Source organism: Bos grunniens, chromosome X (genome assembly GCF_055505025.1).
Source record: "Bos grunniens cultivar Pamir isolate PY7600 chromosome X, Bosgru_T2T1.0, whole genome shotgun sequence".
Taxonomy (NCBI): Eukaryota; Metazoa; Chordata; class Mammalia; order Artiodactyla; family Bovidae; genus Bos; species Bos grunniens.
In genome coordinates this window covers 128,049,760-128,062,558 of record NC_141194.1, presented here as the reverse complement: position 1 = coordinate 128,062,558, position 12,799 = coordinate 128,049,760, and the positions used below count along the sequence as shown (strand labels likewise).

The window sequence follows — 12,799 nt, the reverse complement described above, 5'->3', positions numbered from 1 at the left end:
AATGACTTGCAGGAGGATCAAGGGACTGTTCAATAAAAGCCAATCTTAAAAAGGGCACATACTGTATAATTCCGTTTATACAACCTCTTAAAGTGACAAAATGGTAGAAATGGAGAACAGATTCGTGTTTGCCAAGGGTTAGGAGGTGATGTTTGGAGGTGACTATAAATAAAGAGGTAGCAAGAGAAAGCCATGTGTGATGGAAAGTTCTGTATCCTGATTGTGGTGGTGGTTACATGAGTCCACACGTGTGATACAGTTGCCTAGAACTACACATAGATGAGCCTGCAAAGCTGGTGAGATCGGGGCAAGGTCAGTCCACCAATGTCCATGTCCTGGTTGTGGTAATTGCTACATTATGTGAAATGTTCATTGGAGGACACTGGAGAAAGGACGCAGGGATCCTCCCTGTGCATTTTTTTGTAACTTCCAATTATTTCATTCAGATCTATAGGAACATAAGGTGCTGAGTTCCCCTGAGCTCTTAGTACAGCTTGCACTGAGTTTAATGATACCTTTTCTGGATTGTTCCTGAATGAGTTCAGGTAGATGGAAGGGGTTTTGCTGTGATCGATTTGTTATTTTCTTTCTAAATGAAAACCGAGTCCAAGTGTCTCCTCTCATTACTGAAAGGAGAATCACGAAGGACTTACTAGACTATGATCTCTTGGAGTCTAAGGTTTAGGCTAGTGCTTCTCAACTTAGGCTGTACATCGTAATCACCTGAGAGTTTTTTAAAATAATTATTTATTTGATTTATTTATTTGGCTGCCCCAGGTCCTAGCCATGGCACTCAGGATCCTTGATCCCCAGCTGTGGCATGTGGAATTATGAGTTGTGGCATTGTGAACTCCCAGCTCTGATACATAGGATCTAGTTCCTTGACCAGAGATCAAACCCAGACCCCCTGTATTTGGAGCAGGAAGTCCCTCACCTGAGAATTTAAAAGTCCCTTCCCTTGAGCTTCAGATGTAATTGGTGAGGGGTATGGCTTGGGCATCTGAGTTCTGTTACATATTTTTTAAGGTTCCCAGATACTTCTGATGTGCAGGTCCTTTCCAGCCCTTTTAATATACTTATCTCTGAAGGTGTGAAATCTTGAGTTTTTTTGGGACTGCCCTTATCATATGTAAAGACTTTCAAAGAACCATTACAGGTTTTTGTTTTTTTTTTTTTTTAACAGCTGAAAAAATTCTGCAGGCAGCATTTGGGTTATGAAATTAGCTTTTGTAGAGGTGCCGCATCCTACCAGCAGTTTCTGCTCTCCAAAATAAATACCAGCTCCTTTAGGGTGGTAGTTTATTTATTTATTTTTTGGCTAAAGTGCCTCTTTGTAAGCCACTTATTTGTGGCTTAGGGATTGTTTTCTGGGGATTTGGGACTAAGAGCCTTTATCTTATCATCTTTGCTCATTGGCATTCCCCACCCATTCATCCTCCCAATGAGCTGCCCTTTGATGGGCATGTGGGTAGTCAGGGGGAAGCTCTCAGAACAGTCCCTTCTGTCCCAGGTGGAGATCAGTCAAGGGCCCCATATGTAGTGTGAACTCGTTGCTGCCCCTGCCCAGCGAGCCCTGTGATGTTGCTCTCCATTTCACAGTCTTTCTTTGAGTTTGTGAAAACTGACCATAGCAGGCTAAACAGCAGATGAAACCATGTTGCAGAACACACATGTTCTCTTCTGTAATGCCCTCTGGTGTCTCCACGTGTCACATGTCACATTTTATAATTAACAGCTTGCTGATGAAAAGGACCCCTCGAAGTGTTGGATATAAACCAGACTGTAAGTGAATTACTTTTCGTCAATCATTTAACCATCTTTAACCCAAACAAGTTTTATATGAAATGGTTTAGAGTTACTTTAGAGAATGTTTACACATATTAGATTTGAAAGTGATGTTTTCTGTATCTGAATGATGAATTATGGTTCTTTTTAGTTGTTGGATTTGAAATTCCAGACAAGTTTGTTGTGGGATATGCCCTTGACTATAATGAATACTTCAGGGACTTGAATGTAAGTAATGCTTCTTTTCTTCACTCTCAGTTTTCAGAACCCATATAAAAATTTACAAAAGGGAAGACTTGTTTTCTCTTTCCAGCACCTCATAATTCGAACAGACTGATGGTTCCCATTAGTCACATAAAGCTGTAGTCAAGTACAGACATCCTTAGAGCTGGAACTTGGCCAGGCGAGGGTGACACTTCTTGCTGGCTCAACAGTTGAACAGCTTTAATACACAATAACCGTCCCATTATTATTTCAGATGATGGATGTGGTCATAAGAAAGAAAGGAACTAGTTTCTGTCTCAAGTCACTCTCCTTCAAATACCCACCTCCTCCTCTGGAGGCAGGAATCTGGAGAATGCATTTGTGAGCATGGGTGAGGAAGATGGGGAAGGCACACAGACCTCTGTTGGTTTCACTAAAACCCCCGCAGCATAATACTGTTCATAGAAGACATGCCAAATATTGTTCTTGCCTTTTACTTCAGATGATACTTTTCTAATGTAAATTTCTCAATTTTTATTTTATAGCACGTGTGTGTCATTAGCGAAACTGGAAAAGCAAAATACAAAGCCTAAGATGAGAGTCCGAGTTGAGTTTGGAAATACCTGGCGTCCCAGTGAAATCACCAGTGACATGATCCAATGTTCTTGTTCTGTGGCCAGCTGCTTAATAGAGCTTATTGCATGTATCTCCTAAGAATTTGATCTGTTTTGTATTTTAGAAATGTCAGTTGCTGCATTCCCGAACTCTTCATTTGCACTACGAGCCTAAAGACTATCAGTTCCCTTTGGGTAGATTGTTGTTTGACTTGTGAATGAAATAGCTCTTAAACCACACCACTATTGACTGGAAATATGGAAATTGTATGTGTAAGAAACATTTGAAGAGAAGAATATATTAGTTTTTTAATTGGTATTTTAACTTTTATATGTTCAGGAAAGAACAGAAGTGACTGAATATTGTTCCCTATGCTACTGTGTGCTTAGGAAAGTAGCGAGAGGCAGTCTCGTACCCACGACAGCACTTTGAGGCATTGTTGTGTCAGAGAGACCGCATGTCCCGCAAGTGTTTCAGTAGGTTTCGGTAGTATTAACTATATTTTCTTGCTTGTTCAGATCATTTCTGGTGAATCTTTGTCAACAGTTCCTTTTCAATACAGGTCAGTAAGTTCCAAAAACCTACCATTTTTGAATTCTTCAGTGTAAAAATCCTTCAAATAAAGGCTATCTCTTTAAAGGAAATTATGCATACCTGTCATTTCTCTACAAATTAACCTAGTTTTCTGTTGGCTACCTTTTCCTTGTCTGTTAAATTTTAGTAGATAGTTTAATTGTAATCTTGACCAAACACAGCAAATAATGGTTATCTATTAAAATGGGTTGGTGGAGCTAGACCTTCTTCAGAGGCCTTAGATTTTAGACACATAGTATATAGTTTATTATGTTTTCCTATGCTAAAATAACATGGCTCAGGGAATTCTCTGGCACTCTAGTGCTTAGGACTTCGCACTTCCACTGCCAAGGGCCCAAGTTCGATCCCTGGTCATGGAAGAAAGATCCCACAAACTGAGTGGGGCAACCAAAAATAAAGTAACATGGCTCTCTCTTTTGTAATTCTGTTAAATTGTTTCAGTCACAACTTCACCTACACTTGCACAGCTTTTCAAACATAGACTGCTACCTTCTTTGGGTAGAGAATACTCTATTGACTAAAGAACAACAACAAAACTTTTTGTTTTCTGGGAGCAGGAAGCTAAGTTTTACGCCAAAACTCTTCACTGCTTCTCTGCTCCAGGTAAGGTATGAACTAGCAACCTTGTAGGCCATCCAGCTGTATTTGTGCCTTAAAAAGTTTGCTGTAATTCCCTACAGGGAACTTTGAATGATAATGAATAATAATGTGTTATAGTCCTAGAACTTCCTAGTTTGCAAAATATTTTCACTTTTTGTTATCTCATTTGATCTTCGTGACCTGTGAGTCTGAGGTGTTACCTTGTGAGTGTAGCATCCAGGATCAGGAAGAGGATGCCTCCCAAGTCCTCTCCTCACCACGTGCCCCCAACCAGGCGTCCCAGGCCACCCTACTCACCACTGCATCCTGCCTCCCACTGCACACCTGCCTCACCCTCTTCTTTCTGTTGCAGGAAGGGGACCCCTTCAGGGCCTGAAACTGGGCTCTTGTCTAACACTCAGAAATGAATTGTCTGAGGAGACACATCTGCTGACAAAGCAAGAGATTTTATTGGGAAAGGGCACCTGGGTGGAGAGCAGTAGGGCAAGGGAACCCAGGAGAACTGCTCGTGGCTCGCAGTCTCGGGTTTTATGGTGATGGGATTAGTTTCCGGGTGGTCTTTGGCCAATCACTTTAATTCAGAGTCTTTCCTGGTGGCGCACACATCGCTCAGACAAGACGGATGCTAGCGAGAGGGATTCTGGGAAGTGGACAGACACGCGGTGTCTCCTTTCGACCTTTCCCGAACTCTTCCGATTGGTGGTGGCTTATTACTTCTGTATTCCTTATCAGGATCTCCTGTCATAAAACAACTCATGCAAAGTTACTATGGTGCCTGGCCAGGGTGGGCGGTTTCAATCAGTGTGCTTCCCCTAACACATTTATAAGAAAGGGGAGGGGAGATACTGACAGGAATAGCAGTAATTTTTAGGATAACAGCCTGTCAAGGTAGAGGAAGAATATTTAAAAGGAAAAAGCTGCAGGCTCCGGGACCATGTAGTCATTGAGGATTGGAGCAGATGGTCATAAATGTCACACCTCAGTAATCCCTCAGGGCTGCTCTTTCACTTCAGCCTCTTACAATAAGGAATGTTCATAAGGAAGGAAAAATGAAATTTCATTTACTTGATTTTAGGAGCTAGGGCAACACAGACTCTGTTTTAGGAATGTTGCCATCCAGGGAAATGTTGGTGCTTAAAGAAGAACACCTCAGCAACCTGGAAAATTCATTATGTCAAAGCCTTCATATGTTCCCATATTGTGAATGCTTATAATCTATGAATCATACCTGTAAATATAGGTAGGTCCCCATTTTAATTCCACGTGTAAAAGATTTATAGATAACCTGGGCTAGTACCTTAATTCTTTAGCTAGGCTAGAGTTAATCAAGTAATGTCCTTCCCTGCATTTGAGATCCTAGAAATATATTGAGCATCTACAATATTCTAGGTCCTGGGAAAGATGGGCAAAGTTCCTAGTTTCACAAAGATTTCATTCTAGTTGGGGAGAGGGACAGCAAACCAAATAATTTCCAATAGTGGCAGGTTGTGAAGGACCTAAAACAGCAATGTGTTAGGGACTGGTGGCTGAGGGGTGGATGTTAGATAAGGCAGTTAGGGAAGGTCGTGGTTGAGCTGCAACTGAATGGAAGAGAAACCAGCCACATGAAGAGATGAGCTTGGTGGTGACAACCATCTGAGGGGTTGGAGGGAAAGAAGGAAAGCCAGTGTCTTCGAGCCAGGAGAGAGGCAGGCCCTGAGATTGGAGAGGAAGGTCAAGGCCAGACCATGGACCACCCAGTAGGCTGTGACCAGGAAGGTGGATTTTCTGCATTCCACAGGGTGAAGGCACTTCAGGGTTTTTAAGTAGAGAGAGATAAGATTGTATTTGCATTTTTTAAAGACACAAGAACCTGTAAGAGCAGTTCTCAAGGTAGGTGCAGAGGCTTCAGGAATGAAACTGGCAAAGCCAGTAGTAGCTACTATTTAATAGGTTTAATATATGTCAGATGCTGTGCTAAATTATTTATATACATTATTTTATACATTATATACATCCATTCTAAGCACATTTCACAGAAGAGACTACCTCTGAGCTTCAGTTGCCAAAATCGTGGAGGAAAGGCTGCCACGGACAAATTGGCCATGATTTCTTCCGTGGATTATGGCAGTAACCTCCGATTTGATTTGATTTGAACTCCAGCTTCCATTCTTGTCCCCCTTTCCCCTGACCAACAGACACAGTCTCTCAATACAGCAGCCTCAGATCAGATCAGATCAGATCAGTCGCTCAGTCGTGTCCGACTCTTTGTGAACCCGTGAATCACAGCACGCCAGGCCTCCCAGTCCATCACCAACTCCTGGAGTTCACTGAGACTCACGTCCATCGAGTCAGTGATGCCATCCAGCCATCTCATCCTCTGTCATCCCCTTTTCCTCTTGCCCCCAATCCCTCCCAGCATCAGAGTCTTTTCCAATGAGTCAACTCTTCGCATGAGGTGGCCAAAGTACTGGAGTTTCAGCTTTAGCATCATTCCTTCCAAAGAAATCCCAGGGCTGATCTCCTTCAGAATGGACTGGTTGGATCTCCTTGCAGTCCAAGGGACTCTCAAGAGTCTTCTCCAATACCACAGTTCAAAAGCATCAATTCTTGGGCTCTCAGCCTTCTTCACAGTCCAACTCTCACATCCATACGTGACCACAGGAAAAACCATAGCCTTGACTAGACGAACCTTTGTTGGCAAAGTAATGTCTCTGCTTTTCAATATGCTATCTAGGTTGGTCATAACTTTCCTTCCAAGGAGTAAGTGTCTTTTAATTTCATGGCTGCAGTCACCGTCTGTAGTGATTTTGGAGCCCAGAAAAATAAAGTCTGACGCTGTTTCCACTGTTTCCCCATCTATTTACCATGAAGTGATGGGACTGGTTGCCATGGTCTTCGCTTTCTGAATGTTGAGCTTTAAGCCAACTTTTTCACTCTCCACTTTCATCAAGAGGCTTTTTAGTTCCTCTTCACTTTCTTCCATAAGGGTGGTGTCATCTGCATATCTGAGGTTATTGATATTTCTCCCGACAATCTTGATTCCAGCTTGTGTTCCTTCCAGCCCAGCGTTTCTCATGATGTACTCTGCATATAAGTTAAATAAACAGGGTGACAATATACAGCCTTGACGAACTCCTTTTCCTATTTGGAACCAGTCTGTTGTTCCATGTCCAGTTCTAACTGTTGCTTCCTGACCTGCATACAAATTTCTCAAGAAGCAGATCAGGTGGTCTGGTATTCCCATCTCTTTCAGAATTTTCCACAGTTTATTGTGATCCTTTGACACAGTCAAAGGCTTTGGCATAGTCAATAAAGCAGAAATAGATGTTTTTCTGGAACTCTCTTGCTTTTTCCATGATCCAGTGGATGTTGGAGATTTGATCTCTAGTTCCTCTGCCTTTTCTAAAACCAGTTTGAACATCAGGAAGTTCACGGTTCACATATTGCTGAAGCCTGGCTTGGAGAATTTTGAGCATTACTTTACTAGCATGTGAGATGAGTGCAATTGTGTGGTAGTTTGAGCATTCTTTGGCATTGTCTTTCTTTGGGATTGGAATGAAAACTGACCTTTTCCAGTCCTGTGGCCACTGCTGAGTTTTCCAAATTTGCTGGCATATTGAGTGCAGCAGTTTCACAGCATCATCTTTCAGGATTTGGAATAGCTCAACTGGAATTCCATCACCTCCACTAGCTTTGTTCGTAGTGATGCTTTCTAAGGCCCACTTGACTTCACATTCCAGGATGTCTGGCTCTAGGTCAGTGATCACACCATCGTGATTATCTGGGTCGTGAAGATCTTTTTTGTACAGTTCTTCTGTGTATTCTTGCCATCTCTTCTTAATATTTTTTGCTTCTGTTAGGTCCATACCATTTCTGTCCTTTATGCCTAAGTGATCCTAATTTAAATCTTATCTAGAGTGAGTATTGATAGGGCTGTGTGTGTATGTGTGTGTACAGGGCTCAAATCCTTCCTGTGGCTCTTGGTTTCAGAGTTCAAGCCAAACTCCTACAAGGGTGGATTATCTCTTCCCCACCTTGCTGCTCCCAGCACCAGGCTCCTAGTACTCTGAGCATATTTCACCAGAGTGCTAGGCCCCTGCTTTCAGTCGTGTCCAACTCTTTGCGACCCCATGGACTCCCCACCAGGCTCCTCTGTCCATGGGATTCTCCAGGCAAGAATTCTGGAGTGGGTTGCCATAGTTTTGGACACCCTTTTTTCATTCTTATGTGTTTTTTTTCTCTTTTTTGGATGATAATCTTTTGAAAACTACAGATCAGATTACAGTTGACCCTTGAATAACGATGTTCACCTGTGTGGACCACTTATACAGCGATGTGTTACCAAAAATACCTACAGGGCTACACACTGCTGTGCATTGAATCTGTGCACGTGAAACTGACACCTTCTATGCAGATTTCTGACTACTTGAAGGGTCAGCAGCCCTAATCTCTGTGTTCAAGCGTCAACTGTATATTGCTTGCCTTCTTAGCACTTGAAAACTCAAGCTATCCGCAGACCTGCAAAAGTAAGTAAGTATTAGTCGCTCAGTCGTGCCCGACTTTTTGCGACCCCATGGACTGCAGCCCACCAGGCTCCTCTGTCCATGAGATTTTCCAGGCAAGGATACTGAGGTGGGTTGCCATTTCCTTCTCCAGGGGATCTTCCCAACCCAGGTAAATCAGCCCCTGCCCGCTCCTCTAACTTCATTTATCCTCTGCCTCCTGTCTCACTTCACTTCACACTGCTGTTCCTTCCGCCTATTACTCTGTTCCCCCAGATGAGCTCACCCATCACCTTGGTGGACCTGTCCCTGGTCTGCCTAATAGCCTCAAAGTCTCTCTCCATTACCTCTGTTTTAATCTCCTCATGGTACTTAGCTCTGTCAAGCGGTCAGGCAGTCCCTAAATGGCAACTACTGCCATAGCTGCTAGGTGGGACTTGCCACTCAGGACTTGCCACTCTGCCATTGATTGGGGTGGGGAGGAAACAAAGCCCAAGGTGGCTGCAGAGTTTATTACTTCGAAGGGTAGGCGAGATCCCAGCACGATGTCAGCTTCCTGCATCCCCAGTCCCTGCAGGATGGCACCAAACCAGAGAGGACAGATGACAAGTGGTGGGTTGCCCTGTCATGGTGGGGTCGGCTCCATACTCCAACTAAATGATTGTATTGCCCTCAGTTGTAGCCTCAGTGGTGCAAGATTGGAAGTCCCATGCCTCTCGGGAACCAAGGAGAAGGACCAGAAACTGCCTTCTGAGGCAGCCCCCTCAAGGTTGGGAGGTGGGTAACCAATAGCCTCAGGACAGCGCCTCACAAAGCTGTTTACCATGTTCCTGGGAGGGTCATGGGGCGTTGATCTGAGACCTGGGTCCAACTGCAGTTGACCTTGTCCACATGGCCTATGGCAGAGCTGTTCCCTTAAAAGCACCTGCCGAGTGGAGCTTTTCCTTTATTTCTCTATTTATTGGCTGTCTCCGGTGGTACACCATCAGCTCCATGAGGGCAGGACCTGGACTGTCTGGTTCACTGCTTCATCCCAGACCCCTACAACAGTGCCTGCCAAATTGTAGTGCCCAATAAATATTTGTTGAATAAATGATAGAAAGTAAAAAGATAAATATAATATTTTTAAATTGTATCTGAATTACCTAGAATAAGAAGCAAAACATGTTCAGGTTGAACAAAAAAACCCAAACAAAAAAAGGCCCACACAAAACCCCCAAACCCTATTTATTATTAATCCTTTATTGAATGATCACCATAGGCAATAGAACCATACTAAGCATTTTGAATCTTTATGATAAACCCTATGATGGTGGGTTGGTTTTTTTAACTATCCCAGTTTTGCATATAAAGAAATGCAAGCCCAGAGAGGCTGCATCATTTGCCCGGGATCACACAGCTAGAAGTGGCAGATGAGGAATTTGAACCCAGGCAATCTTAGTCCAGAACCTGGCTCTTCATTCACTGCCACTTAACCTTTGGCACTCAGCTCTTAAGTGGAAATGAATACACTGAGAGCATAGAGAAAAATATTAAGCTCATTGAAGGTAATAATTCCAAATGACTTGTACATTAAAGTGCTTTTTTGAGGTCATGGCTGATCTTTAAGAATGCAAACTGACTTCCTCTGGCACTGGGAAGCATTTTCATAGATGATTACAGAGTTCTTCTAATGTGATCTTCAAATTTTTCTGCTGGCTTATTTTATGATCCCGTGGGCAGCTTCAGACAAAATAACTTTCTGGCATGAAGGGTTGTGTGTGCTCTTTGCCATTTTTAAATGTGAATTTTATAGATACTTCAAACCACTTGAAAGAGTAATGATTTTTTAATGGTTTTTCATTATTATTTGTAACTTCAAGCATTACTAATAAAAACTGCCAAATTAAGTTTCAAGTTTTCTCTTTATACAGCCTGAGTGTGCATCATAATGAGCCTCCTCATTATGATTCATGACTGAAGTGACTTTCAAACTTGGTAACTTTTCAGTAGAACTTCTCTTCTTAACATTTTTTCTCCTATTCCTTTCATTATGACAGTATTTGAGAGTTTTGAACATAAATCACAGGTTCATTTCTATTGCACATTTTTTCCCCTGGAACATTTGCTGTGCATCTTCCCATTAATCCCACCCTTTCCCAAGCACTTTCCTATTTCCTGGCACCATGGGATATTACAGGTTTACCTTGTGTTTACCCTGCCCTGGTATGGAATCAACCATTACTTCAAGAAGCCCTGGTTCCTTTACTGGACAATGGTATTAGAAATCAAGATCCGAGAGCTAGATGTGCTTATGACTATTGGGGTGTTCTTGCTTCTAGGTCCTCCCAGTGGACAGAACTAGGAAATACAAGCACGCACACTAACCCATGTACACACACATCTATGTTTACTTCTGTATCTGGGCTAGAATGAATCCTGTAGTTTGAGTGAGAGTGGAGATGTCAGTATGTTTATTTCCGTATGTCTGTTGTCTCCACTCATCCACACCGCAAGATCCATTCTAACCTTCCCCTTTTCTTTATTCTTAAACTTTTTTTTTCTTTGACAGAGAGAATGTGGCTCAATTCAGTAGTTTGTTCGACCCTAGTATCATAAAGTAGTTACATATGCCTGTAACAGATTTATTAACTAGAGTCCAGTATTTGTGGACAGATTTTTGTCATAAGACTTATAGTATTCAGTCAAAATGCTGTTCTCCATGATTACTTTAATAACCTATAATGGAATTTGATTCATTTGTTAGTGTTTATACTTCATGTATAAACTTCATATATAAACTCAGCTTCCCTGGTGGCTCAGACGGCAAAGCATCTGCCTGCAATGTGGGAGACCCGGGTTTGATCCCTGGGTTGGGAAGATCTCCTGGAGAAGGAAGTGGCAACCCACTCCAGTACTCTTGCCTGGAAAATCCCATCGATGGAGGAGCCTGGTAGGCTACAGTCCATGGGGTTGCGAAGAGTCGGACATGACTGAACGACTTCACTTTCACTTTCATACTTCATGTAGGCCCTCCAGCTCCCAGTCGTAAATACTTATTATGGCAAAACGTTAGAGTCAGAGCTATACAAAAAGGTCTACTTAGATTTTCCCTCCCCATTCCACACTATCCTGTCCCCATTACCCCTACTTTCCACTGCTTTCCCCTCCCATCCCTTGAGGATCACCCTCCTTATTGTTAATGGCAGGTACATTTTTACCGACCACTGACCATGTGTGAACACTGGGCACACACTGCTTCATTCCTATGCACAACACCCTCTTGAGTGTGCACTATTATTCCCCCTTCCCATTTTCTTAGATGAGGGAGCTGAGCTCCCAGAGAGTGGAAGGAATTTGTCCAAGGTGACATATCTGGAACATAACCAGTACTGAAACCGGGATCTGTCTGACACCAGGGATGGTGTTCAAAGCACCCTTTTCTTAAAGTTATCTGGTCTTTCTTCAATCTGGGTCTTTCTGAACCTCAGCACTTCCAAAATCACCTTTCTGACGACATTTTGTTAACAGTTGCAACACTTGCTCTAGTTGGTCACGTGTGGTTAAACAAGTTTCACAAGGGGCCATCTGGCCTTTTGTTGGAACTTGGGGGAAGATACTGCCTTCAGTTGAATCTGACTTCCCCACTTTCAAAATGTGTTTACATATGTTACTTGTAAATTTGGAGACATAACCATTTCTTTAAAAAGTCACTGAGCCTTCATAGGAAACAACTGTCTGGAGTCACATAAGTTAAAGAAGCAACCACATTTGGTATTGTTGCTGTTCAACTCAGTACAAGCGCCCTCCACAAGAACCTTCAAGTTGCGAACTTTCAAAGATGCGAACATCTGTGTCTGGCGTACATTGTCACACGTGTGAATCCTCTACAAGTGATTGTACTTGAGTGTACTTTACTGTGCAGTACTGTATAGAGTATAGTAGTACAGTATCTTTATGTCAAGCCCAGCATGTCTGGAAGCAAGCATAAAAGCAGCAGTGATGTAGCTGGTACTGCTAAGACGCACCAGCTGTTGCACTGTACTACTGTACTTTTCAAGGTACTGTACTGTAAGACTAAAAGTATTTTCTTTATTTTTTGTGTTTTTTAATGTATTATTTGTGTGAAAAGTATTGTAAGTACTATTACAGTAGAGTTTTTATTTTTATTACTATTACAGTATAGTACCATATAGTCAGTTGTGTTAGTTGGGTACTTAGGCTGCTTTGTTGGACTTACGAAGGCACACTCGAAATGGAAATTTTTTGTATGTGAGGGACTTATTATGGCGCCTTTCTGTGTCTCAGGTTCTGTGCTAGGTTATTCAGGGATAGAGATGAAAGAAAATTATCCCTGCACTTGATGGGAGTCTAGTAGGGGAGAGGGATCAAGTATAGAAGCATTTGTAAAGCAAGGCAATTCTTCCTTCAGTGCTAGAAAAGGGGCGCACCTAACGCAACAGGAATTCAAAGAGGAAACTCAGAAGAGGGAGGCGGAGGTGGGGGGCATTCGGGGAGAAGCTTCAGGGAGAAACAAT

The 12,799-nt window shown here is 42.6% G+C and overlaps 1 protein-coding gene across 3 annotated transcripts in view; it reads left to right on the top strand.

Annotated features, from left to right (window-relative positions):
• The window catches only part of HPRT1 (hypoxanthine phosphoribosyltransferase 1), a 31,378-nt gene extending 28,130 nt beyond the window's left edge, over nucleotides 1-3,248 (top strand). For all 3 annotated transcript variants that reach the window (XM_086389244.1, XM_086389241.1, XM_086389243.1), the window contains 3 exons: nucleotides 1,736-1,782; nucleotides 1,937-2,013; nucleotides 2,535-3,248. In XM_086389244.1, coding sequence (XP_086245370.1) covers nucleotides 1,736-1,782; nucleotides 1,937-2,013; nucleotides 2,535-2,582 — 172 coding nt within the window. In that variant the 3' untranslated portion in view covers nucleotides 2,583-3,248. The remainder of the gene's footprint in view (nucleotides 1-1,735; nucleotides 1,783-1,936; nucleotides 2,014-2,534) is intronic.
• Nucleotides 3,249-12,799: the final 9,551 nt, after the last annotated feature.